Source organism: Protopterus annectens, chromosome 9.part0, assembly GCF_019279795.1.
Source record: "Protopterus annectens isolate FY-2018-M chromosome 9.part0, PAN1.0, whole genome shotgun sequence".
Lineage (NCBI taxonomy): Eukaryota > Metazoa > Chordata > Ceratodontiformes > Protopteridae > Protopterus > Protopterus annectens.
The window spans coordinates 864631655-864658398 of NC_056743.1; the positions used below are offsets into that span (position 1 = coordinate 864631655).

Genomic DNA, 26744 nt, shown 5'->3' on the forward strand with positions numbered 1-26744 from the left:
AATTGTGGTATCACCTGGGAGGCCTCAAAACCTAACTCTCCACATTACCGTGGAAATACCCTTTCCACTAACAGTGCTACTAATCATGCCATTTGGACACAGAAGATGCATATCTATATACTCACACATACTACACTAAAATCATTCCCTTAACTAACCTTAACTTTAACTCTAAAAAGCAAACAATCACAGAAATACACACTAACAGACATGCACACTCACAAACTATCCCCTTACCTATCACTAGCTCTAAACCTGACCTGTGAATATACACACAAACACTCTCTCTCTCTCTCTATATATATATATATATATATATATATATTATATATAGGTCTCCCGCATTTTGTTGAATGCCATTTCTTTGACAAACACAGGAGATATGGTTTAATGTTGATGGCACGGATAGCCAAGTGGTGGAAATGCTGATTGTACATTGTGTTGAGACAGATAAATGGGATTGGATGGGTGAGTGCTTTTGCGTGTGTATGTGTATTAGACATAGGGTCAGGAATGAGTGAAGGATAGCTGTTGTATGTTTGTGTGAGAGTTTGTGTTTTTTAGGTAAAGGTCAGGGTTAGGTCAGGGGATAGATATAGTATTGTTTGTGTGTGTTTGTCGTATTGTTTGTGAATGTTTGCATGTCAGAGTGTGTCTTGTATAGTGGTGGTGTTATAGGAAGGTTTTTATGAAGGTAAAGTATAGGGTTAGGGTTGATGGATGGGGCAGCAATAGGGTTAGAGGTAGTACATATTACTAAGATAGTGCAGGAGAGTGGAGTATATACATACGTGTGTGTGTGTGTGTGTGTGTGTGTGTGTGTGTGTGTGTGTGTGTGTGTGTGTGTGTGTGTGTGTGTGTGCGTGTGCAGCATAGATGCAATATTGAAGTGGATTTGTGACCTAAAGCAAGATACACAATTGAACAATATTTGGTTGAATTAAAAACTAGAACCATTTAATTAGCAATATAATGCAATTGTGCACTGACGGGCCTTAATTTGGGATGGCTAAAGGTGGGAATCCCAGCTGGAGTTGTGACATTTTCCTTTGGTCTGTATAAGAAGAAAAGTAACATCCAGTACTTTAAAATAAATATGGAAAGCAATACATTGCAGTGCCTTTCATCCTGGAACCTTGGCATTCTGCTTTATATTTTTTTAGACATAACACACATTATTAACAGCTGAACATTATTCTGCAGTATCAGATCTGTTCTGAAATATTCAGACTCTACTTCTCCAAATGGAGTTGTTACATAGCAAGTGGTCTTAGCTAGAGCTGTTACATTTTGCATTGCAGCACATCCATAAAAAAAAAAAAAACAACATGGAACACACATTGTTACCATCACAGCACTACTAAATTGGATAAGCAAGATAAAGCAAGATGCAACACTCTTAAATGCACATGGAGACCAACATTCAGCAAGTAGAACTGTACTGTTCAATAAAAATAAATGGGATAGGATGCAAATTGTTAGAGATATAGCACTACTCTTCTCAAAAATGTCATGAGCTGCCAGTAGGGTCCTATCTTGGAGTGTGAGGTATGATATTCGAGAGTTTGCACAATGGTTAAAGTGTTCACCTCATAGATACAAGGTACAGGGTTTGATTCTCACCTTGAAAAGCATGGCTAAGCTTAAAAAGACCCCTTGTGGTTATTAGCCAAGTAATCACTAATGAAGATAAAAAAAAAAATAACTATGGAAAATATTTTGCATTGCATTTTTTTAGCAATGGAGAAGAAACTTTCAATATTTTACAGTAATTCTGGCAATGTCCTGTGTAACGCTCCGGATCAAACCGACAATCTTGCTAGGAATGGCGTGCTAAACAGTCTGATCTCTGCTAAAGCAACACTATTTATGTATCACATCCAAAATCGAGGGAAATTGGGCCAGTGCTGATGTATATCCAACAAAGTCAGCCTGGGAGGGAAATTAATGCAGCTGTCTTGCCTCCAAGATCCCCAACAAGTAATGAAGTATTTTTTTAGATAAAGATGATCAGTCAAAGTTTTAAAACTACACAGACATCTGTCAGAAGAAGTAAAATATTTTAAATATAGGAATACAACAGGGGTAAGATGCAGCATTTATGAAATGGGACAGCAAATTGACAGGGTATGTAAAAATGCTTTTTTATTAAAATTTCTTATGAAATTTCTTAAGAACACATACTTACTTGAATACAAGGTGTGCATACTATATGCCTAGGTACAGAAATACCTTAGTACTGGGTATGTATGACTGGTATACCCTAATTTAACATTATGTAAACTTCTTAATGAGCAAACTCATTGCAGGACTGAAGGCCACTGTTTTGTAGACAAGCGTATTTGTATAGGAATTAAAGGGAGACTGATTTCTGAATAAGTAGACTTGTACAGCATTTAATGAGTTAAAAAGTCCTATGAATATCATGACAATCATTTTCTTACTGTTTATTTAAAGCTTGTTGCTTATAACAGCTACATTTGTAGGTAAAGCATGATGTTGTAGTCAGTATTTTAAAACCAATGCATGCCTGCCTTTCAAGTGCCCTTCAGAATCCCAGCTGCAACAAGATGTGAACCGAAGAGTTATTTTTTAAAGAAAATTAATATGTATCTTCTGTTCAGAATTAGAGGAAACAGGTCTACACAAAAGGATGATTCAGCACATTCTGTTGGACCAGCATTCTGTTTTTCATAAGAAATACATTCATGTTTTTGGACAGCATCAGATAATTATTTGTTGAGTTGATGGGTTCATATAATTCAAAAACTCAAGTGTATCTGTTTTAAAATATTTAGCCTTGTCCGTTTAAAAGGGCAGCCACTGTGGTGCAGTGGTTAGCGTTGTCGCCTCACAGTAAGAGGTTCTCTGGTTTAATCCTCAGCTGGGGTGCCTTCTGTGTGGAGTCTGGATGTCCTCCCTGTGGTCACATGGGTTTCCTCCAGGTGCTCTGGTTTTCTTCCACATCCCAAAGACATGCCGTAGGTGGATTGGACACTCTAAATTGGCCCTAAGCATGAGTGTGTGTGTGTGTGTGTGTGTGTGTGTGTGTGTGTCTTCGGTGGAAGGTTGGGTGCTGGGCTGGCAACTCGACACTGTAAAACTCTACTGCCAATCATGAGCGGACAGGTGATCCGCTGTGGCGATCCCTAAAAAGGAAAAGCCGAAAGAAGAAGAAGAAGCCTTGCCCGTTTAAAGGCATCACAGTAAGCTTGTGAAATGCCTGTACTTCTGCTTAGTTTTTAACTATTTAAAACAATTAAATTTAGGTCTTTTCTGAAATATTTCTGATGCATTGATTAGAATCTATATATATATATATATATATATATATATATATATATATATATGTGTGTGTGTGTGTGAGTTTCATATCGGTGCAGGTCTAATAGTCGATTTATTACTCCGTCAACCTGTGTGCGTGTGTAACATTCAATTGAATGCAACTCCTGTTGATTTACTCTGTAGCTGAATCTGCTGTGTCTGACTTTGACCTTCATGGGTATTTCATATGAAGCTGTGTGATTATGGAGTTTTGTATATAAATATATATATATATATATATATATATATATATATATATATATATATATATATAAATATATATATATATATGTGTGTGTGTATATATATAGATATATATATATATATATATATATATATATATATATATATGGACCCCCTTCAGAACCTTTAAGTTTCAAAACTTCGAACTTCAAACGGCCGGGACCATAAGATCAAAGTTTTAAAATGTTGCACGTTGTGAATAGACATCAACGTACAGCACAGAATGGAACTTTACCATTTTCCTCACTGTAGTGCGATCTCTGAGACGCTATATTTATTTATCCAGGGTGTGGGGGGTGCAGGGGAGCTTGCCTCTTGCAAAAATGTAAACAATTTTTTTTTTTATTTTATTTATTTATTTTTTTAAACTTTAATCTTCTGGTCTCAGCCATTTAAAGTTTAAAGTTTTGAAACTTCAAGGTTTAGAAATAGATCCCTGTATATATATATATATATATATATATATACATACATGCAGTGGATATAAAAAGTATACATACCCCTGTTAAAATGCCCGTTTTTTGTGATATAAAAAATGGGGCCACAATAAATAATTTCAAAACTTTTTCCACCTTTAATGTGACCTATAACCTGTACAGTTCAAATGAAAAACAAACAAATCTGTTCATAGGTTAGTACTAGGCTAACTGCTCTTGTGAGCCATTGTAAGCCTATTCAATTATCCCTTGTGAGACTCAAACCCTGCATCTTGTGTTTGTAAGGCAAACACCTTAACCATTAGGCCACCCTCCCAACTTTTTTAAGTTAGTACTAGGCTAACTGCCCTTGCGAGCCATTTTAAGCCTAGCCAGTTATCCCCTGTGAGATTCAAACCCTGTACCTTGTGTTTGTAAGGCAAACACCTTAAAAATACAAAATAAAAAACATACAATACGCTGGTTGCATAAATGTGCACACCCTTAAAGTAATACTTTGTTGTCTGGGCACACCCTTAAACTAAAACTTTGTTGAAGCACCTTTTGATTTAATTACAACATTCAGTCTTCTTGGGTACACACCTGTCATCAATTAAAGAAACTGTGATTAACCCCAAATAAAGTTCAGCTGTCCTAATAAGATTTTCCTGACATTTACTGAGTTGTTGCTACAGCAAAAGCCACGGTTCACAGAGAGCTTATGAAGCTTCAAAAAGATCTAATTTTTGAAAGGTATGAGTGAGGAGAAGGGTACAAAAAAATTTCCACAGCATTGGATATACCATGGAACACAGTGAAGACAGTCATCAGAAAGTGGAGAAAATATGGGACAACAGTGACGTTGCAAAGAAGTGGACATCCCTTCAAAATTGATGAAAAGACAAGATAAAAACTGGTCAGGGAGACTGCCAATAGACCTACAGCAACACTGAAGGAGCTGCAGGAATTTCTGGAAACTAGTGGTTTGTACTACATGTGACAACAATCTCCCATATTCTTGATATGTCTGGACTATGGGGTAGGGTTGCAAGATGGAAGCCTTTTCTTACACATAAAAACATCCAGGCCCAGCTAAAATTTGCAAAACAATACATCATCTCCCAAAATCATGTGGGAAAATGTGTTATGGTCTGATGAGACCAAGGTGGAACTTTTTGGCCACAATTCCAAAATGTACTTTTGGCTCAAAAACAACACTTCATATTACCAAAAGAACACCATCCCCACGGTGAAGCACGGTGGTGGCACTATCATGCTTTGGGGTTGCTTTTCTTCAGCTGGAACTGGGTTTTAGTCAAGGTAGAGGGAATTATGAACAGTTCCAAATACCAGAAATTTTAGCGCAAAACCTTCAGGCATCTGCTAGAAAGATGAAGATGAAGAGGAATTTCACCTTTCAGCATGACAATGACCCCAAGCATACATCCAAATCAACAAAAGAATGGGTTCACCAGAAGAAAATTAAAGTTTTGGAATGGCCCAGCCAGAGCCCAGACCTAAATCCAATAGAAAATCTGTGGGGTGACCTGAAGAGGGCTATGCATAAGAGATGCCCTCGCAATCTGACAGATTTGGAGAGATTTTGCAAGGAAGAGTGCGCATATTTTGCCAAGTCAAGATGTGCCATGCTGATAGACTCCTACCCAAGAAGACTGAATGCTGTAAATAAATCAAAAGGTTCTTTAACCAAGTATTAGTTTAAGGGTGTGCACACACAACAAAGTATTAGTTTAAGGGTGTACACACTTATGCAACCAGCGTATTGAATGTTTTTTATTTTTTATATTTTTCCCCTAATAAATTTGTTTGTTTTACAATTGAATTGTACAGGTAACCACAGAAAAACACAAGAAACACCAAACTCAAGATGCAAGCAGATGTTCAACCAGGAAAATAAACCAAACAACGAAGGAAGAAGGTTGAATAAAATTTAATAGCACACAGCTCCAAGGATTAAGAGCTTTCGAAAAAACTTCATCAGAATCATTTAAACACTGAACAGCACCACACACACACATATATATATATATATATGGATCTACTACTTTTCACCGAAAGCACTTTTCACTGAAAGCACAATTCACCGAAACACATTTCACCGAAAGTGATATATGACCTGTTCCCCACTGTAGTGCGACCCTGGAGTTATTATATAAAGTAGGGGGGGGTGTGGGGGGCACCATGGGTTAGTATGATATATCGGAAGCCCACCTATAGTAATAGTATTTTACACCTGGACAGCAGCCATCCGTTCCATCAGAAAGCTGGGATAGTTAAGGGATAATTTATCCAGCTTGCATGGATGGTTTCTGATTGGAACCAGTTTGTTTATGAATGTGATAAAATGGGGAATATGTTTCAGAGTAGAGGTTACCCTGGTAGTTTAGTGTTGCAAGTTGTTAATGATATTAAAGAGAGGAGAACTAAGGGGGAATGTGTGCCCCTTATTAGTCTAAATTTGGACCAAGGGGAATGTGGACCTAGAAAAAACAAGAATAAGGACCCATTGGAATTGGGGGGGGGGGCTTTTATTACTCGGTTTTGTAATGAGGCCAAGAGTATCAGGGAAATTATTTATAAATACTGGAATATTTTCTCTTTGTTTAAAGAAATGTCTAGTGTAGTTGAGGTTAGACCCCGTGCTATGTTTAGAAGAGGAAAAACACTCAAAACTTTCTTTGAAATCCTACAATTGATATTGTCCCCAATACTTCAAATAAAAAATGGGGTACTTTTAAATGTGGTCATTATACCCAGTGTAGGATGGTATTGGAAGGTGATCAAGTAGAGGTTAATTATAAGATTTTTAGACCCAAGTTTCATTGTACTTGCAATACTATGGGGTTATATATGTGGGGAATGTTTTAACTGCCAACATTTTTAAATAGGAAAGACAAAAAGAAAATTCAGGGAACATCTGTATGAACATGGACTTGATATTAGGAAGGGGGATATGAAAAATGCAATGGCTAGGCACATTAGTACCAACACTAACCATGTTTTTGTTTTTTTTGTGTGTTGGAATGTGTTCCGAGGGACTATAGAGAAGGACCTTGAGAAGATGAACTGGAAGCCAAGGAACTAAGTTGGCAACTGAAATTTAATGCCACGGTCCCCACAGATCTCAATGATAATAATATCTATAACCAGTGTGCTTAAATTAAAATCTTATATTGTTTAAAGCTACTTCTCCATTTGTAGTTTATAGGGTGTTTGTGTTTATGCAATTTTATTTGAATACTGGGTATTTAGTATTGTGTGTTGCTTTAAAATACTGTGTGTGTTTTTTAATTAAGGGAAATAATTTATTGGTTATGTAATTAAGGGTGGGGTATATATATGTGGTGCTGTTCAGTGTTTAAATGATTCTGATGAAGTTTTGTTGAAAGCGCTTAATCCTTGGAGCTGTGTGCTATTAAATTTTATTTAACCTTCTTCCTTCATTGTTGGTTTATTATCCTGGTTGACCTTCTGCCTGCATCTTGAGTTTGGTGTGAGTTGTACAGGTTATAGGTCACATTAAAGGTGGGAAAAGTTTTGAAATGATTTATTGTGGTCTCATTTTTTTATATCACAAAAACCTGGCATTTTAACAGGGCTGTGTAAACTTTTAATATCCACTATATATATGTAAGGAAACAATATTGTCAGTTCTATAGTTGGTCGATATCTGTTTAGTCAACAAAATTTGGTCAAATAAACTGATGGTTGATAGGTGTGTGAGATCGCACAATATATTCGGGGTAGGAGAATGCGCCCTTTCCAAGTGTGTGATCTCTGAGTTAGTATATAAAATTATTAGGGGATATGGTGGGGGTGCAGCTCTGCAAGAATGTTGATTTTTGTTAAATTTTTATGTTTTAGTTTTGCATGCACTAAGGCTGTTACCTGGCACATGCATAATTTTATGGTTGACTTTGTGAATGTTTGGGTCACTACAGCGAGAAAAATGGTAAATATACTGTTCCACGCTGTACATAGATCTCCATTTAAATGGTTCAAAGTTTCAAAACTTTAATCTTATGGTCTCAACTATAAGAAATGTTAAAGTTTTGAAACTTCAAAATTTAGAAGTAGACAGGCACATCCCCCCACACACACACGCACGCACACACAGACACAGTCATATATATATATATATATATATATATATATATATATATATATATATATATATATATATGTATATATGTATATGTGTGTGTTTAAATGTGCAGATGTGATAACATATTGCTTTAACATTTACTTTTATTTGTTTCTTTAATTTTTATTTATCTAGCTTTCTATCAATCTATCTATCTGTCTTTTGATAAACAGGTTCTCAGGTTTGTAAGAGGGGCCTAGAGAGAAAAGGTTAAAATGGTATATATTTACATGTTAGGAATGACTATACATATTATATTAAAGAAGCAGTTGCACAAAACCCGTTGATGGGGTCAAACTAAAAGCCTATAACACATACAAAAAATGAGATAGCAACATCTAAAATTCTAGCAATTGTAATAAAAAATGCTAGCATGTGAATGATGAAAACATTCATATTTTTTTTTTGTGATAGTGTGTTCTGAAATGCTAATGCCTATATTAAGGACACGGAAACAGTGACATGCCTTAGTAACATATCCACATGTCCATTACCAAAGAAGTCACAAGAATTACATATAAACAGTGAAAGTCTAGCTCATTCCTGAAAGACTGATGTAGAAACAAAGTTAATTTAACATGATACTGCTATTTGCTTTTTAAGTCTGCTTTTGTGATGCTGATTGTCTGAACTTCGCTGTGCTCTGTAGTCGTTTGAATGCTCTATGAATAGTACACACATGTGAGAAATCTTCATGTTAAGCCGGAGTATCTATAGACAGGAGTAATCACTTGTGCAAATCAATGCAGCTGTTCAATTGGTCTTTTTAGAGAGATTCATATTCTGCTTTTCTTAATCTTCTTCCCTTGTTTTGGTTTAGGTGGTCGATTTAAAAAGGAGGTGATTGTAGATGGTCAGAATTATCTAATGCTGATCAGAGAAGAAGGAGATGTGCCTGATGCTCAGGTAATTTCCTTTTTTTGTTTAATATTTTTACCTATAAAAATACCTGGAAGATAACTAGTAAATAATGCAAGAGCTGTTTATATTTGCAAATAATGGCACATTGAGAAGATAGAAGAGGGAGGGTTATGTGTAAGGATGCACCCTATAAACAATCTTTGCAAAAGCACCGCACTCCACCTGTATGCTTCCTTCTAGATTACAATGTATGGCATATTCTACTCTTTCACTTTTGAGGTAGCAATGCAAGCTTGGTGAAACCACCTGTCCCAGTACTGTCTAAATATCTACTGTGCCACTCTCTCTGTCATGCCCCAGAACTATCATTTCTACCACAAACATTTGCAAAGTTCTCATTGTATGATTTTCTTTTTAATATTATGCCTTTGGGCTTTGCTGTGACGTTTTGTCTACCACCACGAGTTGCCCTTAATACCTTTATAATGCTTTAGTTGGCTCAACATTGGGTCACCACGAGGGGGACTACAGTCCCTCCCTGGTTGAGAAGTACAACATATTTACTAGTGGATTTATAAAGGTTCTCTCAAGCACCTCATGATCTCAACATCTAGCCAGTATTACAGTTCTGCACATATAACACAACATGCACTAAATGTGTAGAAGCGTATGTACTACTGCCTGTGTGCTACTGCATGTCTTTGCTATCACCAATTCACAGCCACTGTGCATTTTGACAGCTGGTACACATTTCACTCTGCCTTTCAGAGAGACCAGGCATTTGCTGATCAAACCCAGGCTGTCATTCATGTGATTAAAACAGTTCATAGTATTCCCCACTGTTTTAGCTCTGGACTGCCCTCAGATAGTGTCTGTATTTAAACTCCTGTGATAGGCACCTTGCTTCTTCCTCAGTAGGGTGACTCAGATAGTGTCTGTATTTAAACTCCTGTGGTAGGCGCCTTGCTTCTTCCTCAGTAGGGTGACTCAGATAGTGTCTGTATTTAAACTCCTGTGATAGGCGCCTTGCTTCTTCCTCAGTAGGGTGACTCAGATAGTGTCTGTATTTAAACTCCTGTGATAGGCGCCTTGCTTCTTCCTCAGTAGGGTGACTCAGATAGTGTCTGTATTTAAACTCCTGTGATAGGCGCCTTGCTTCTTCCTCAGTAGGGTGACTCAGATAGTGTCTGTATTTAAACTCCTGTGATAGGCGCCTTGCTTCTTCCTCAGTAGGGTGACTCAGATAGTGTCTGTATTTAAAATCCTGTGATAGGCACCTTGCTTCTTCCTCAGTAGGGTGACTCAGATAGTGTCTGTATTTAAACTCCTGTGATAGGCGCCTTGCTTCTTCCTCAGTAGGGTGACTCAGTCTCTGTATTTAAACTCCTGTGATAGGCACCTTGCTTCTTCCTCAGTAGGGTGACTCAGACAGTCTCTGTATTTAAACTCCTGTGATAGGCGCCTTGCTTCTTCCTCAGTAGGGTGACTCAGATAGTGTCTGTATTTAAACTCCTGTGATAGGCGCCTTGCTTCTTCCTCAGTAGGGTGACTCAGATAGTGTCTGTATTTAAACTCCTGTGATAGGCGCCTTGCTTCTTCCTCAGTAGGGTGACTCAGTCTCTGTATTTAAACTCCTGTGATAGGCACCTTGCTTCTTCCTCAGTAGGGTGACTCAGATAGTCTCTGTATTTAAACTCCTGTGATAGGCACCTTGCTTCTTCCTCAGTAGGGTGACTCAGATAGTCTCTGTATTTAAACTCCTGTGATAGGCACCTTGCTTCTTCCTCAGTAGGGTGACTCAGATAGTCTCTGTATTTAAACTCCTGTGATAGGCACCTTGCTTCTTCCTCAGTAGGGTGACTCAGATAGTGTCTGTATTTAAACTCCTGTGATAGGCACCTTGCTTCTTCCTCAGTAGGGTGACTCAGATAGTGTCTGTATTTAAACTCCTGTGATAGGCACCTTGCTTCTTCCTCAGTAGGGTGACTCAGATAGTGTCTGTATTTAAACTCCTGTGATAGGCACCTTGCTTCTTCCTCAGTAGGGTGACTCAGATAGTGTCTGTATTTAAACTCCTGTGATAGGCGCCTTGCTTCTTCCTCAGTAGGGTGACTCAGATAGTCTCTGTATTTAAACTCGTGTGATAGGCGCCTTGCTTCTTCCTCAGTAGGGTGACTCAGATAGTGTCTGTATTTAAACTCCTGTGATAGGCACCTTGCTTCTTCCTCAGTAGGGTGACTCAGATAGTGTCTGTATTTAAACTCCTGTGATAGGCGCCTTGCTTCTTCCTCAGTAGGGTGACTCAGTCTCTGTATTTAAACTCCTGTGATAGGCGCCTTGCTTCTTCCTCAGTAGGGTGACTCAGATAGTCTCTGTATTTAAACTCGTGTGATAGGCGCCTTGCTTCTTCCTCAGTAGGGTGACTCAGATAGTGTCTGTATTTAAACTCGTGTGATAGGCACCTTGCTTCTTCCTCAGTAGGGTGACTCAGATAGTGTCTGTATTTAAACTCCTGTGATAGGCGCCTTGCTTCTTCCTCAGTAGGGTGACTCAGTCTCTGTATTTAAACTCCTGTGATAGGCACCTTGCTTCTTCCTCAGTAGGGTGACTCAGACAGTCTCTGTATTTAAACTCCTGTGATAGGCACCTTGCTTCTTCCTCAGTAGGGTGACTCAGATAGTGTCTGTATTTAAACTCCTGTGATAGGCGCCTTGCTTCCTCCTCAGTAGGGTGACTCAGATAGTGTCTGTATTTAAACTCCTGTGATAGGCGCCTTGCTTCTTCCTCAGTAGGGTGACTCAGTCTCTGTATTTAAACTCCTGTGATAGGCACCTTGCTTCTTCCTCAGTAGGGTGACTCAGATAGTCTCTGTATTTAAACTCCTGTGATAGGCACCTTGCTTCTTCCTCAGTAGGGTGACTCAGATAGTCTCTGTATTTAAACTCCTGTGATAGGCACCTTGCTTCTTCCTCAGTACGGTGACTCAGATAGTCTCTGTATTTAAACTCCTGTGATAGGCACCTTGCTTCTTCCTCAGTAGGGTGACTCAGATAGTGTCTGTATTTAAACTCCTGTGATAGGCACCTTGCTTCTTCCTCAGTAGGGTGACTCAGATAGTGTCTGTATTTAAACTCCTGTGATAGGCGCCTTGCTTCTTCCTCAGTAGGGTGACTCAGATAGTCTCTGTATTTAAACTCGTGTGATAGGCGCCTTGCTTCTTCCTCAGTAGGGTGACTCAGATAGTGTCTGTATTTAAACTCCTGTGATAGGCACCTTGCTTCTTCCTCAGTAGGGTGACTCAGATAGTGTCTGTATTTAAACTCCTGTGATAGGCACCTTGCTTCTTCCTCAGTAGGGTGACTCAGATAGTGTCTGTATTTAAACTCCTGTGATAGGCACCTTGCTTCTTCCTCAGTAGGGTGACTCAGATAGTGTCTGTATTTAAACTCCTGTGATAGGCGCCTTGCTTCTTCCTCAGTAGGGTGACTCAGATAGTGTCTGTATTTAAACTCCTGTGATAGGCGCCTTGCTTCTTCCTCAGTAGGGTGACTCAGATAGTCTCTGTATTTAAACTCCTGTGATAGGCGCCTTGCTTCTTCCTCAGTAGGGTGCCTCAGATAGTCTCTGTATTTAAACTCCTGTGATAGGCACCTTGCTTCTTCCTCAGTAGGGTGACTCAGATAGTCTCTGTATTTAAACTCCTGTGATAGGCACCTTGCTTCTTCCTCAGTAGGGTGACTTTGTATGCAGGATTTCCCATCATTTCTGTCCTCTACCAGGTGCTGTAGGCATTGACTCTCCTTGAACCTTTAACCCCGCAATGCCTCTGGAGTACTTGTCCTTCCAGCTTTGTTAAATACAATAACTCCTTTCTGTTCTTCCAAAACCTGGGTCTGCAGAGGCTAGACAACTATTTGAAGTGATGTGGGTTGAATTACAAGCTAACCATTTAGAAACATGAAGACCAGTGCTTGATGTGATAAAGCACATTATTCACTTTTTTGTTTGACTTTTAACACACTTCATTAGTTTAATGAGGTATGTTTCCATTTTAACCCCGCTTATATGTTAAGAAATGCTTGGCAATAGGATATTATTTACAGAAAGAAACGAATAAAAATGTTGAGCCATCCAGATTACCTTTAAAATGTAGAAGCATCAGTACAGCAATAAAATAGACACTATGCAAGAGCCATTAAAATTCAGGATATTTGACTGACAACTGATCCTCAGATGCAATGATGATATACCACGTCTCATCACTGCATGTGTGTGCGCACATGCACATGTGCGTGTATGTGTGTGTGTGTGCGCGTATGTGTCTGTGTGCGTATGTGTATATGTATGTATGTGTGCTTGTGCATGCATGCACTTAAGCCACAGAGAAAATCATATTATGCAGATTATGTACCAACAATAATACATTCTGGAGTTCCTTTGATATTTTATAATACCATTCATACCTGGAAGGTCAAACCACTTGGCTTCACCTTGTGATTTCACCCACTCCAGGAACAGCGTCATTATTCAACAATAAACACACTCTTGTGCATCAGTTAAATGCTACATTTGTTCTGTTCTTGGCAGCATCATGCATAGTAAGCATGTGCGATAGTTTGCATGGAAATGTTCTGACTGGACTATCATTGTAAATATTACACCGTCAGTTATAAACATCTGTTACTTTACAGTCACTAGTTTACTTTGCTTCTCTTCTTCCATTTAAGCCATTTCATGATGCCTTAATGGATAACTTTTGACTGGCAGCGCAAATATTGAATTTTTGTTTGTTTAGAACCTGTGCAGGAGTGCCTGGTTTTCAAATAAAGTACATTTAGTGTGGCAGCATCTCAACAAACTCTGAGTGCACACTTAGAACATCGGGCTAAGAAATGGTGATGTCAAGAGGTTTTATACATAATCCTTGGAAAGGCACAAGATCATATTTAATGTATCGAGGCAGTCACTGAAACAACTCATTGCAATGGGGCTAGCCTAATCAGTTTCAGATAGTGCAATGAACACATCTTGTATAGAAAAAATGTGTAATATTCACTAGTGCACCCATGGCAAGTGGGCTTTACCCCTTCTCAGACCTCTGAACTGCACCCGAGTTTGCAGAATGTCCCTGATTTTGCCTCATATTTTTGCCCTAGGCTGTCCCTTGTAACATTGTGGGCTTCCTGTAAATCACTGAGAATTGCAGTCAGTGTCAGACGTTAGAGATTCATGCTAATGTGTGTTGATGCAAAACCTGTTCTGCTAACTTTCTAAGTTAATTTGAGAAATAGTTTTTTTTTGCACACCCCTCATTGTTTTTGGCTTTTTCAGAATTTTTGAGCAAAACAGTTGAGAGCTACACCTTATCTTTATTTTACAGTATGAACTGTTGGCTAACTGAACATTTTGTCACACTTGCTGTTATCAGAGAACAGATCAGCAGTGAAATGTCAATTACTTTTATGTATCTCCTGAAAATGAAGCATTGATGCTGTCCTTAAAATGAGGTAGTTTTTGGCAGAAAATGCATGCACAGAAGTAAGATAAATTATACACAAAATGTGATAGATAGATATATAGATAGATAATGTATCTTTGTATAAATGTGTGCATGTTCGTCCATATTGTGATCTGTGCAGTAGGACTGCCCCTGTATCACTCTTGGTGCCAGTGTTATTTTAAAATTTGGCATACATAAAATGGCACGGTGGTAGCAGATGTTGATATGATTTGTTTTCATTCGAGGAGCTGGCTTCATAGCCCAGTATATTATCACAGCAAGCACAGAGTTAACTCCATATAGATAGTTAATAAAGTAGTCAAAAGAAACATGAGTAAAGAGTATGAATATAATGAGAGGGCAGGTAGCAGCATGGTGAACAAGAAATTTCATGAATGGGGTAGAGTGAGATAGTCATAGTACAAGAAACCCTTGAAAACATGAATGAAAACTACAGCAAGTGGCACAAATGTCACTGCATTGACAAACATTTTTGAGTGCACAAAAAGAAAAATAGAGGAAGAAATCAGTGAAAGCTGAACTTCTTGGGGGGGTTAGGGGGTAGGACATACTTTGTTTGGTAGCTAAAGGACCCACTTTATGTAATTATTTATATTTACTTTTATCCATATATAAATATATATACATATATAAACACACACGCATAGAGAGAGAGAGAGAAGGAAAAGGAAGGGAATAAGGGTTAACAGAACAGTGGGGGGGGATGGAGGGTGAGATGAGGCAGGCTGGGAAAACAGAGACACATCACACATGTAATAGTATAGATAAACTAGGTCAGATGTGACGCATATGGAAGGGTGGACAGGGGACATGGGAGATTCATATGCAGACAAATAAAGAGGAGACAAATGACTTTGGGTAAGATAGGGTAGATGCAGCCTGTCAGCCATTGATTGGCCCAAAATGATGCCACTGGAACTGAGTAGATGGTTGTCTTTGGTCTGGGAGGCAGATGATAATGGTCACACCCACCACTGTTGGCCTGATGGCATCAGCCAGCTGGTCCAGTGAGCTTGCTACTCACTGCAGAAAGGATTGCCAAATGGTAACCCTGCATCATCACCCTATCAGCCACAGTCTGCCTGCACACTACAACTTCGATGCAGCCAGGGCTGGTGACTGAGGTGGGCTAACTGCCTAGGACTGGACCAGAAACCTTCCCAGATAAGGCATTTCTACCCACCATCATGCCAAATAAAAGACAGTTGAGTCACATGAGTATTTACACCTTCCCAATGTCCACTCTCATGCAGTATAATTTCCCTTTGTCAGCAAGCTGTGTAAATGGCAAATGGGAAGCTGCCGCCCAGTTCTTCATAAATTGGTTTTTGCCTTTGCATGAGCCTTACCTCCATTTATATTACCACATCCAGACGTCTTACTTACTATAAATTCTAAAACAATCCAAGCTCTCCACAGCTTCACCATGGTGGCAATAGGCTATGGCAGATGTTCTCATGAGTCTGGTGGACAATCGAGACCTACAAAAGGGAGAAAAATTTGGGAAAAAATGACATTAGAGACAAGGACCCAGATTAGATATGGAAGACGCAAACCAGGTAAAGACACAGATGCCACTATCTTCACTATGCCTGCAGTCTGATGCATTCTCCAGCCAACATCTGTATACTGTCTCTATCAATATGAAGCTGATCCTAGATATACAAGTCTCTCAGATAGTGTGAGGTCATCCTGTGATGGCAACACTTTCTACTGCATGAGCAACTGCATTGTGTACCTGAAAGACAGCCATTTCATCAGAGCAAATGCTGTGTTGCATACCTCACCGCTGCTCCTGCTGTGAACGCTCTGTTTGCAATGTCACAATTTTTTCCAGACTGTTTACCTTTATATTAAAATGCAAGCATCTGCACCCTTTCATGCTGGACATCTGTGAATCTCTTCTTGCTTTCCTTACCCTCATTTGTATGTCATGATGCACTCATTACATTGTAATTCTTCATTTGCATGTCATTAGTCCATCATTTGCCCTTTTTCCTACACCTTTTGCCCTGTTGACCACACATGGTTCTACAAATCGTTACACAGCTGCATGTGCTTGTTTTTTGTGCAAGAGCATGCCGTAAACCTTGTTAAATGTCTGTGAATACTCTCAAAGTGTCTTCCTACCACAAAACACTTTGTTTCTCCTTTCCCTTCATTGTATTTTGACAGTTGTCTTAGAGCTGCATTGCCTTGAATGCAGACATTTATTGCCTAAATGCTGAAGCAATCTTTATTGAATTTTTCTGATCATGTATTGTTACCTATGACTGAAAGAGTAACTGTGTTAAGTTCCTTAAAAAGCATCAGGAAATGATGTCCAAGAGTATACAACTAACAAAAAACAAAAGATGTCATTAAAGAAAGCAAGTGACAATTGTCTCAACAGATGCACAAAAATGGATTGGAATTAACACATTTACAAATCACTGAACACTGAAGGAAAAGGAAAGGTAAAACAGCATCATAACGTGGGCACATGTAGTGCATTGGAGGAAGAAGTAGCATTGCTAAAAAACCAAAATCACATCAAAATATCTATTACACCATGCTGTGTTTGCATGGCACAAATTATAAAGTAATGCTAACTACTTAAAGTAATGCAGGTATACTGGTACTGCATAGAATTTTATTTTTGCCTTTTTGTTCAAGATAGGAAGATCTATTTTGTTTATGGATTTGTTTAGGCCAGTATCTCTTAAATGTCAAATGGCAAGGTCATTCTCTGAGAGAGGACCAAACAAGTTTGAAAAAACATTTCATCAACTATCCAGCATGTTTTTTTTTTGTTTTTTTTTATGTAGAATCAAGCTGAATGTTGAAGACTAATAGTCAAAAGAATCTGTATAGCTACCAGGAAATGAACAGTAAAAAGAATATTGTAAAAGACTAACACCCATTTATTTCATGTGTGTGTGTGTGTGTGTATCTGAGTATAAGCATGTGTGTGTCTGTGAGTGTAAGCAGCTGAGTGTGTATGTGTGTCATGCTTCACCTTTGTCTCTGTATAGTGTAAAATATACTGTATGTTTTATTTTCCTTATGCAGGGAAGCTGAGAGCACTTTTTAATATCTAGGGGAGTCTATAGAGCTTTCCTATGGTTTGTGGGTGTCTCTCTGTTACAAACTCAGAAGAGAATAATCAATGCAGAGATATTAACGAACCTGTATTGTGTACTGCATGAGACAGGAATGTCTGTGCTCTTCATTGGCACCATATCCTGTAATCTCAAGCCCATAAAGCCCACCCCTTGGTAGATTTGTGGATCTGATGCTTGCAGGCCACATCTTTACTGCTCACATTACAAATAAAATGAACTTCAATTTAGACTGGAAAAAGAAAAAAACTCTTAGTGAACAGCTGTGCTGGGAAGAGTAACTCAAAACTTTTTTCTTAATGTTATCTGTAGTTTTCAGCCTGGGTAGATGCTGTCATCTTCGTTTTCAGTCTGGAGAATGAAGCAACGTTTCAGGACGTCTGCAAATACTACACTTTGCTGGCCAATTACCGTAGTATTACTGAGATGGTCTTAATGCTGGTGGGTACACAAGGTAAGTAATTAACAGTATCTTCAATAAACTGAAAGTCACAAATGGATTAGTAAGACAGCAACAATGAACTCCAACTAGATGTAAATGCTGCTTCATTAAGTCTGCCTTATTCAGTATGATATTGCATGTTTTCATTAACTTATCTTTCGTTGTTCAATGTGTGGTTAGTCTTCTTTTCATATAAATAAACCTACTGCAGGGAAAAACTTCAACTTACAGTTATTTGCTTATTTCTTTCATTACCTTTGATATCTGAACCACAGTAACAGATTCTAAATCGTGTGTGTGTGTGTATGCATGTTTCTTTGACCATATATTTTAAGTATATGTATGTGCAGTCCCATGTGTTATATTTAATATAGACCGATCCCTACAAAAATTAATTTATTTTAGATAGAAGTGAGTTATCAATTTTGGAGAATATTATGCAAAAAATAAGCTAACATCAATTATTTATTAACCTCACTGCACATTTTAATTTGTCAGCCAACATACTGCATATAAATTTTGGTCTAACTTGAAGGGGCATTCTGCCGTGGGTAACTCTGAACCCCCTTGGTGGGATTTCTTCAAAGATCTGTGGCTGCTACATCCTGAGTTGAGGTAGTCATGGGAAATGAAGCTGTCTGCATTCCTTCTGTAGCTTGCTGTGATATCTTTACACCTTAATGGCACAGCACCTCCTGGCCTCAGTCACACCATTTCCCTTATACAACTCACACAATTGAGATCTTTAGACTGAATTGCTTTGTTAGAAATTTTCCATTTTCAATGCATGAAAAAGTCAACATCTTCCCATTGTATCCACTGACCCGGACCCAGCTAGTAAGAGCCGGTACTGTCTGTGGAAGGAGAACAAGGCCCAATCTTGCTTTATATGTCCATGCTTCATTCTGTGACCTCTCACTAGAAGTGAAAGTGACAAGTAAATGGTTTATTGGATGCTAACACGGGATGGCTCCAATAGGAAGAAGGCATTGCAGGAATAGTCAGGAGGGTCCCGCATTTAATACCAGACGAGCTGAAGTGAAGGAGAGCAGGAGCCTAGGCCACAATCAGATTGTCACCCATCTGTGAAGTCCATCATTTCACTGACCAGATGAACTTTGGAAGTGGTTAGCAATCCTTTGACTAGTAATTGTTTGGATTTCTGTCCATTAATATCTAATGATGATAGCAATGAAGAGAGAAGTATTACTGTCTTCTTCTTCTTCTTTCGGCTGCTCCCGTTAGGGGTCACCACAGCAGATCAACTGTTTCCATTTCCTCCTGTCCTCTGCATCTTGCTCTGTCACACCAAACACCTGCATATCCTCTCTCACCACATCCATAAACCTTATCTTAGGCCTTCCTCTTTTCCTGTTACCTGGCAGCTTCATCCTTAGCATATTTTTCCCAATATACTCAGCATCCCTCCTCAGCACATGTCCAAACCAACGTAATCTTGCTCTCTGGCTTTGTCTCCAAACCTTCCAACCTGGGCTGACCCTCTAATATACTAATTCCTAATCCTGTCCATCCTCGTCACACCCAGTGCAAATCTTAACATCTTCAACTCTGCCACGTCAAGCTCTGACTCCTGCCTTTTTGTCAATGCCACTATCTCCAACCAGTATAACATAGCTGGTCTCACTACCCTCTTGTAGACCTTCCCTTTCACTCTTACTGGTACTTGTCTGTCACAAATTACTCCTGACACTCTTCTCCACACACTCCATCCTGCCTGTACTCTCTTCTTCACCTCTCTTCCACACTCACCATTACTCTGAACTGTTGATCCCAAGTACTTAAATTCATTCACCTTCGCCACCTCTACTCCCTGCATCCTCACCATTCCTCTATCCTTCCTCTCATTCACACACATATATTCTGTCTTAGTCCTGCTGACCTTCATTCCTCTTCTCTCTAGAGCATATCTCCACCTCTCCAGGGTCTCCTCCACCTGTTCCCTACTCTCAACTACAGATCACAATGTCATCTGCAAACATCATAGTCCACGGGGACTCCTGTCTGATCTCGTCTGTCAACCTGTCCATCACCATTGCAAATAAGGAAAGGGCTCAGAGCTGATCCTTGATGTAATCCCACCTCCACCTTAAACGCATTTGTCACTCCCACCACAGATCTCACTGCTGTCACACTACCCTCGTACATATCTTGTACCACTCTTACATACTTCTCTGACACTCCCGACTTCCTCATACAATACCACAACACCTCTCTAGGCACCTTGTCATATGCTTTCTCTAAATCCACAAAGACACAATGCAACTCCTTCTGACCTTCTCTGTACTTCTCCATCAACACTCTCAGAGCAAACATCACATCTGTAGTGCTCTTTCCTGGCATGAAACCATACTGCTGATCACTAATCATCACCTCCCTTCTTAACCTAGCTTCCACTACTCTTTCCCATAACTTCATGCTGTGACTGATCAGTTTAATCCCTCTGTAGTTACTACAGCTCTGCACATCACCCTTATTCTTAAAAATCGGTACCAAAACACTTTTTCTCCATTCCTCAGGCATCCTGTCACTTTCCAAGATTTCATTAAACAATCTAGTTAAAAACTCCACTGCCATTTCACCTAAACACCTCCATGCTTCCACAGGTATGTCATCTGGACCAACAGCCTTTCCGTTCTTCATCCTCTTCATAGCTATCCTTACCTCCTCCTTGCTAATCCACTGCACTTCATGATTCAATATCTGCACATCATCCAACCTTCTCTCCCTCTCATTCTCTTCATTCATCAACCCCTCAAAGTACTCCTTCCATTTGCTCAACACACTCTCTTCACTTGTGAGTATGTTTTCCTCATTATCCTTTATCACCCTTACCTGCTGCACATCTTTACTAGCTCGGCCCTCTGTCTAGCCAATCTGTACAGGTCCTTTTCTCCCTCCTTAGTGTCCAACCTTTTATACAACTCTTCATACGCCTTATCCTTGGCCTTCACCACCTCTCTCTTTACCATGCACCTCATCTCCTTATACTCTTGTCTACTTTCTTCATCTCTTTGACAATCCCACTTCTTCTTCGCCAACCTCTTTCTCTGTATACTCTCCTGTACTTCTTCATTCCACCTTTAGATCTCTTTGTCCTCCTTCCTCTTTCCAGATGTCACACCAAGTGCCTTTCTAGCCATCTCTCTTACTAGCTCTGCTGTAATTACCCAGCTGTTTGGTAACTCTTCACTGCCACCTAGTGCCTGTCTTAACTCTTCCCTGAACATCACCTCACAATTGCCATTTTTCAATTTCCACCATTTGATCCTTGGTGCTGCCCTCACACTCATCCTCCTCTTCTTTATCACCAATGTCATCCTACAAACCACCATCCTATGCTGCCTAACTACACTTTCCCCTGCCACCACTTTACAGTCTCCAATCTCCTTTAGATTGGCCCTTCTACATAAGATATAATCCACCTGTGTGCATCTTCCTCCACTCTTGTATGTCACCCTATGCTCCTCCCTCTTGTTAAAATACGTATTCATCACAGCCATGTCCATCCTTTTCGCAAAATCCACTACCATCTGATTCTGCATTCCTTTGCTTAACACCATACTTACCCATCACTTCCTCGTCCCCTATGTTCCCTTCACCAACATGCCCATTGAAATCTGCTCCAGTCACCAGTCTCTCACCCTTGGGTACAGTCATCACCACTTCATCCAACTCACTCCAAAATTTTTCTTTCTCATCCATCACACACCCAACTTGTGGAGCATATGCACTAACAACGTTCATCATTACACCATCAATTTCCAGCTTCATAAACATCACTCTATCCGACACTCTTTTCACCTCCAGAACACTCTTAGCATACACTTCCTTCAGGATAATGCCTACGCCATTTCTCCTCCCATCCACACCATGATAAAACAATTTGAAACCGCCTCCAATACACCCAGCCTTGCTCCCCTTCCATCTGGTCTCTTGCACACACAATATACCAACCGTCCTTCAGTTCATCATATCAGCTAGCTCCCTCCCTATACCAGTCATACTGCCAACATTGAAAGTTCCGACCCTCACTATCACAGTCCTAGCCCTTACCTGCCTTCGGGCATGCCTTCCGCCTCTTCTCCTCCTTCGGCCAACAGTAGCCCAATTTCCGCCAGCACCCTGTTGGCCAACAGTACTGGTGGCGGTCGTTGTTAACCTGGGCCTCGACTGATCCGGTATGAGTTTCTGTACAGTTTTCTGCATGTGTGATGTGGCACAATTTTACACCGGATGCCCTTCCTGACGCAACCCTCCCCATTTATCTGGGCTTGGGACCGGCACAAAGAAATGCACTGGCTTGTGCATCCCTGTAATATTCCCTGTCTGGAACGAGAGAGACCCTGATGTCTAGCAACCCCCATCCCGAGTTCAAGTACACAGCAAGTAAGTCATGTCATGTGATGCTGGCCTTTGAGTCCAAGAAGGACCATCTCAGATTGAACTCCTATGTTAAGAGTCTATCCCTTGACCTACATCCACACTGAAGATTTAAAGGTGAGGGGGAATACCAGGCTGCAGCAAGCCATCCTGCACCTGTTGTTTGCTTCTTCGACCACATAGCTTGCTTGATTCATGAGGGACTGCAATGAGTGAGGAGGCAGATCATGTCTTTTTTTTTTACATTTGTGTTGGCTGTTTGTGGTGATTCTTTTTATTTTTAAGTTTTGTTGCTTAATTGGTTCTTTTATTTTTTCACAGGACCTTATGCAAACTTCTTAGTCACTAGTGTTACCTATAGTCTGCACTCATCCCTGTTCTTGGGGTCCATCACCCACCCTTGAGTGTACATCTGTTGCTTCAGCAATGCAAATCTGTTCCCTAAGAAGTCCAGAGATTTTCCTGATCCTGCTTAGAATTCTCTTGATCAAGGGAATTAGAGGGGAATTTGGTCAGACTGGGATAATGACTCATCTACTGTCACTGGCACCCAACTGTATGTCCCTTCCTTCATTTAGAAGTCCTCCATGGCTCTGCCTCATGGTACCCCTTCATAGATTTGCCTGATGGTCCATCTTCCTTCTCCATAGAAGAGGCTTAGGAGCCTTCACCTTTGGAGCCTATCATTAGGAGTGCCATTTTATAGCTCGAGGGCAACTTAGTAATGACGTTTGGGGACTCAAAAATCTCAAACTGAATTGTATGTTATGCTGTATACATACCCTAAAGCAAATTGTACTGTTACCTATTCTGCCAAATACAGGGTGTTGAAATCTGAGCAACATTATATTGCATGCCACTTTCCAAGTAGGGAAAGCTGTTGACTGATTTGTCAAGAGAACATCCCCACCACCATCACATTTGGCCTGAAAGTGCTTAATTGTTTGTTTCAGCAATTCTGTAGTAGCCCAGGCATTGGAATGGCTGAAAGAGCTCAAGAACTGACATTTCCATACCAGAATTTAATTACTTAAATAAAACAAGAACTCAGATTAATCAACCAGCCTTGAACTGCTGCATTGCATTTATACACAAAACAAGGTTTGAGTTTGAAGGTATTACCGTATTACTGAAGTGCCAAGTAAACTGCATTTAAGGTATAATTTAGCTAACTGAAGAGACTGACAAGTTAGCATTGATGAAGATGAATACAGAGGTTTAGATGAAAACAGTTTTTACTACATAAAAAAAAATTCCAAAATCACAAACTAAGAAATACTTGCTGCTGGAAGTCAAACAATCCAAAACCAAGCTGTAAAAACTTCAAGTGTTGCTTAAGAAATGCAGTACAATCCAGTAAATGTGTAAAACACAGGTTTAATCCAAGAAATACAGTACAATCCAGTAAACGTATAAGAGCTTTCATTTTAAACCCTTTAAAACTTCATCACATACAAGTTGTAACAGTTCTGAAGCCATTTAAATAAACTTCACTGGTCATGTGATCATTTTGAAATTTTAAAGCAACATTCCCCTATTACAGTTTTTACTACATACTATTTTTTAACAAGTAGGGAGGTAGACCAAATAATTAGACATAGACAGGGCATACTTTGTACTACCGATAAGGTGGAAAAAGGCTGCGGTTGAACAAAAATGTGTGTATAAAAGTCAATAGGTTGTCAAAGAAAATTTTAAATAAAATATGTAAGAAGGTTGTGACTTTGATATGTTTTTCATGCAGCACACCAGTATGTCCATACAAATAATGCATTTACAAATCCTGTTTGTGGGAAAACATTTTGCAGTAATGTTTCTGAGAACTATAAAACAAAGTGTATGTATGCAAAAGCTTTTTTATGAAGTGAAAACTGAAACAATGTCTGTGTTTTGGAATTATTAGAACATTTAAAAGACATGAATATTATTATAAATGCACTATTTAATATAGTATTAAAATCTGATCACGTTGCAACGTTTATATTTCGTACATTAGACGCTGTTGATGAAGGTCCATTAGATCTTAATCTTAAATAAATCTGCTGTTGAGCTGCGATGTGAAGTGGTGTTTTTTTTAAATGCAGCTAGGGAAGAGGTTTGAATGACTAAGTGGTCACTCAAACCATATCTGAGAAATAATGCAGCTGTTAAATTAAAGTGCAGCATTGATTGTTCACTGTGGCACAGAGGAAAGAAGCCTTGACTGTGAATAACCTGCTGGGGAGCTGGATAGAATGGTCAGTGGGAATTCTAATACAGCGTTGACACTGATTCAGCCATCCTTATTCACCCGGACTGCTCCACAGCATACATAACAGAGACTGGGTGTGGCCGGTAAGATAGAGTTAGGACTGGGGCATATGCCCAGCAAACAGTATACGAGCTGTAGCTAGGATGTGTGGGCATGCACAGAAGCATGCATGCACGTCTTTTCATTTGGGGCTTCCTACTTGCCAAAAGTTGCTGTGGGGGGGGAGGGGGGGGTTAGGCTAAGCTGAAAATTCTTGCCTTCTCCATGACTGGCTGAAGTGCTGTTGGACAATTTTAATATCAGCAAACATATTTCATGAATTGATGGTCTCTCAATATGCTTGTCACAAGAGGACCCTAAACTGATAGGAGCTGGCTTAATTGATAACTATTGCAAGAGTTAAAATGACCTAGAAAAAATGGTTGGTTTGTACATGAATTTGAATCCCTCCTCTTTGCATGAAAATGATGCTACATTTTAAAGTATTATGATGTTACAACTTGAGAAAGGACTTTTTGTCTAAAAGCTTGTTGCCTAATTTGTTTTATTGTTCTATAGCAAGTTATTTCTTTGGTTATATTATATTATGGAAATGTCATTTTTTTCTTGGATTCTAACTAGTAATGCACAGCAGCCAGGTGTGATAGACGATGCCTGATCTTGCTAGAATGCCTGGATTCTAAGGTTGGCAAGTCTCTGGAAATGAAAAGGTGCTTAATTCAGCCTTTTTATTTGTTTTCCATGTTGTCCTCCTCACTACTTATTGTGATGTTGCAGTGTATATCAGCAGATGGCGCATTCCTGTATCTGATGGTAAGATTGAGGCTTTCAGAATGAGTTTCATTAGGCCATTCCAGATGCCCCATTCTAAGGGAGGCTTTCTTCATGGACTCCTCACAAGGAATTACTGAGGAGTTTCAGCCAAAAGGAAAGGCTGTGTTTACTGTAAAATGTATGTGCAATGTAACACCTATTTCTCCTTCCTGTTTCATCTCAGTATACCTGCTTAGTGCCCAAAGAGGTTAAGACCTTATCATACACATGAGCGTCCATTCATGCTGTGAAGATAGGTAAAGGCTGCCAGCCTAGCCAGATAGAATTTTGTAGATAATTCTGTCATTTGTAAATATTAATATAAGCCACAGGCTTGTTCTCTTAAATGTGAAAAGACTGCATTGGATATTGAACTGCAAAAATGTAACAACAGTGCACTCTGCTGTAAGAAAGCTAAGTCAGGCATTTTATGACGGTCTTTGATGTCAACATTTGGAGCCGATATGTCTAGAGGGAGGTACCCTGCCTGTTGTTTTAAGACCAGAGTTAATGGCTAGAATTTGTATGTATAAATGTCCTTTATTGCTCTGGTTTCTGACCAGGTGTAAAGAATGTAAATGTAGTTTCTGTTAGCCTGGGAACAGCAGAGAAGTGTGAAGAATGATGTCATGTGAAGCAGCATTTGTCTTGAGAACATCCATCACCAGCACTGTTTTGCACTATATGTAAGTTATTTAGAACTGTGTTTTCTGTTAGATACAGCCCAGCACTTGCTCCAAGCTCTCAGTAAGCACTAATAATCGCTAACACAACACCTCCCCATTTACTATACAATAGTTCAAGGCTCCCCATTTTGCCCCTACCGGGAAATCAGTAAACAGTTCAGTTATCCATACAGGCATGTCCAAAGGGCAGTTTCAGGTATACTCCCTGGTCCAGCTGGTGAATCTGGGAATCTTGAGGCAATGTTACAATTGCCTCATGTACACGGACAACCCTCTCTTCCTTCCAACAAACACAAATGTATGTGAGAGATGCAACTATACAGCCAAACTGGAGGCCAAGCTCTCTCAACCCAAGGCTGGAACATCCATTCAGGAGGAGAAGGGAAACACTTGCACCACATTTACAGTCTCACATAAAACAGTCATACATGCACTAGCAAACAACACACATAAATACTCTAAAACATACTCGGAGGCTCTAAATAAATATCTGCCTAAGCAGCAGAGACCTCCAAAGCAG

The 26744-nt window shown here is 39.6% G+C and overlaps 1 protein-coding gene across 2 annotated transcripts in view; it reads left to right on the forward strand.

Moving 5' to 3' along the window:
- The window catches only part of AGAP2 (ArfGAP with GTPase domain, ankyrin repeat and PH domain 2), an 823589-nt gene that overhangs the window by 439009 nt on the left and 357836 nt on the right, over nt 1-26744 (forward strand). For both annotated transcript variants that reach the window (XM_044083585.1, XM_044083586.1), the window contains exons 4-5: nt 8969-9054; nt 17944-18085. In XM_044083585.1, coding sequence (XP_043939520.1) covers nt 8969-9054; nt 17944-18085 — 228 coding nt within the window. The remainder of the gene's footprint in view (nt 1-8968; nt 9055-17943; nt 18086-26744) is intronic.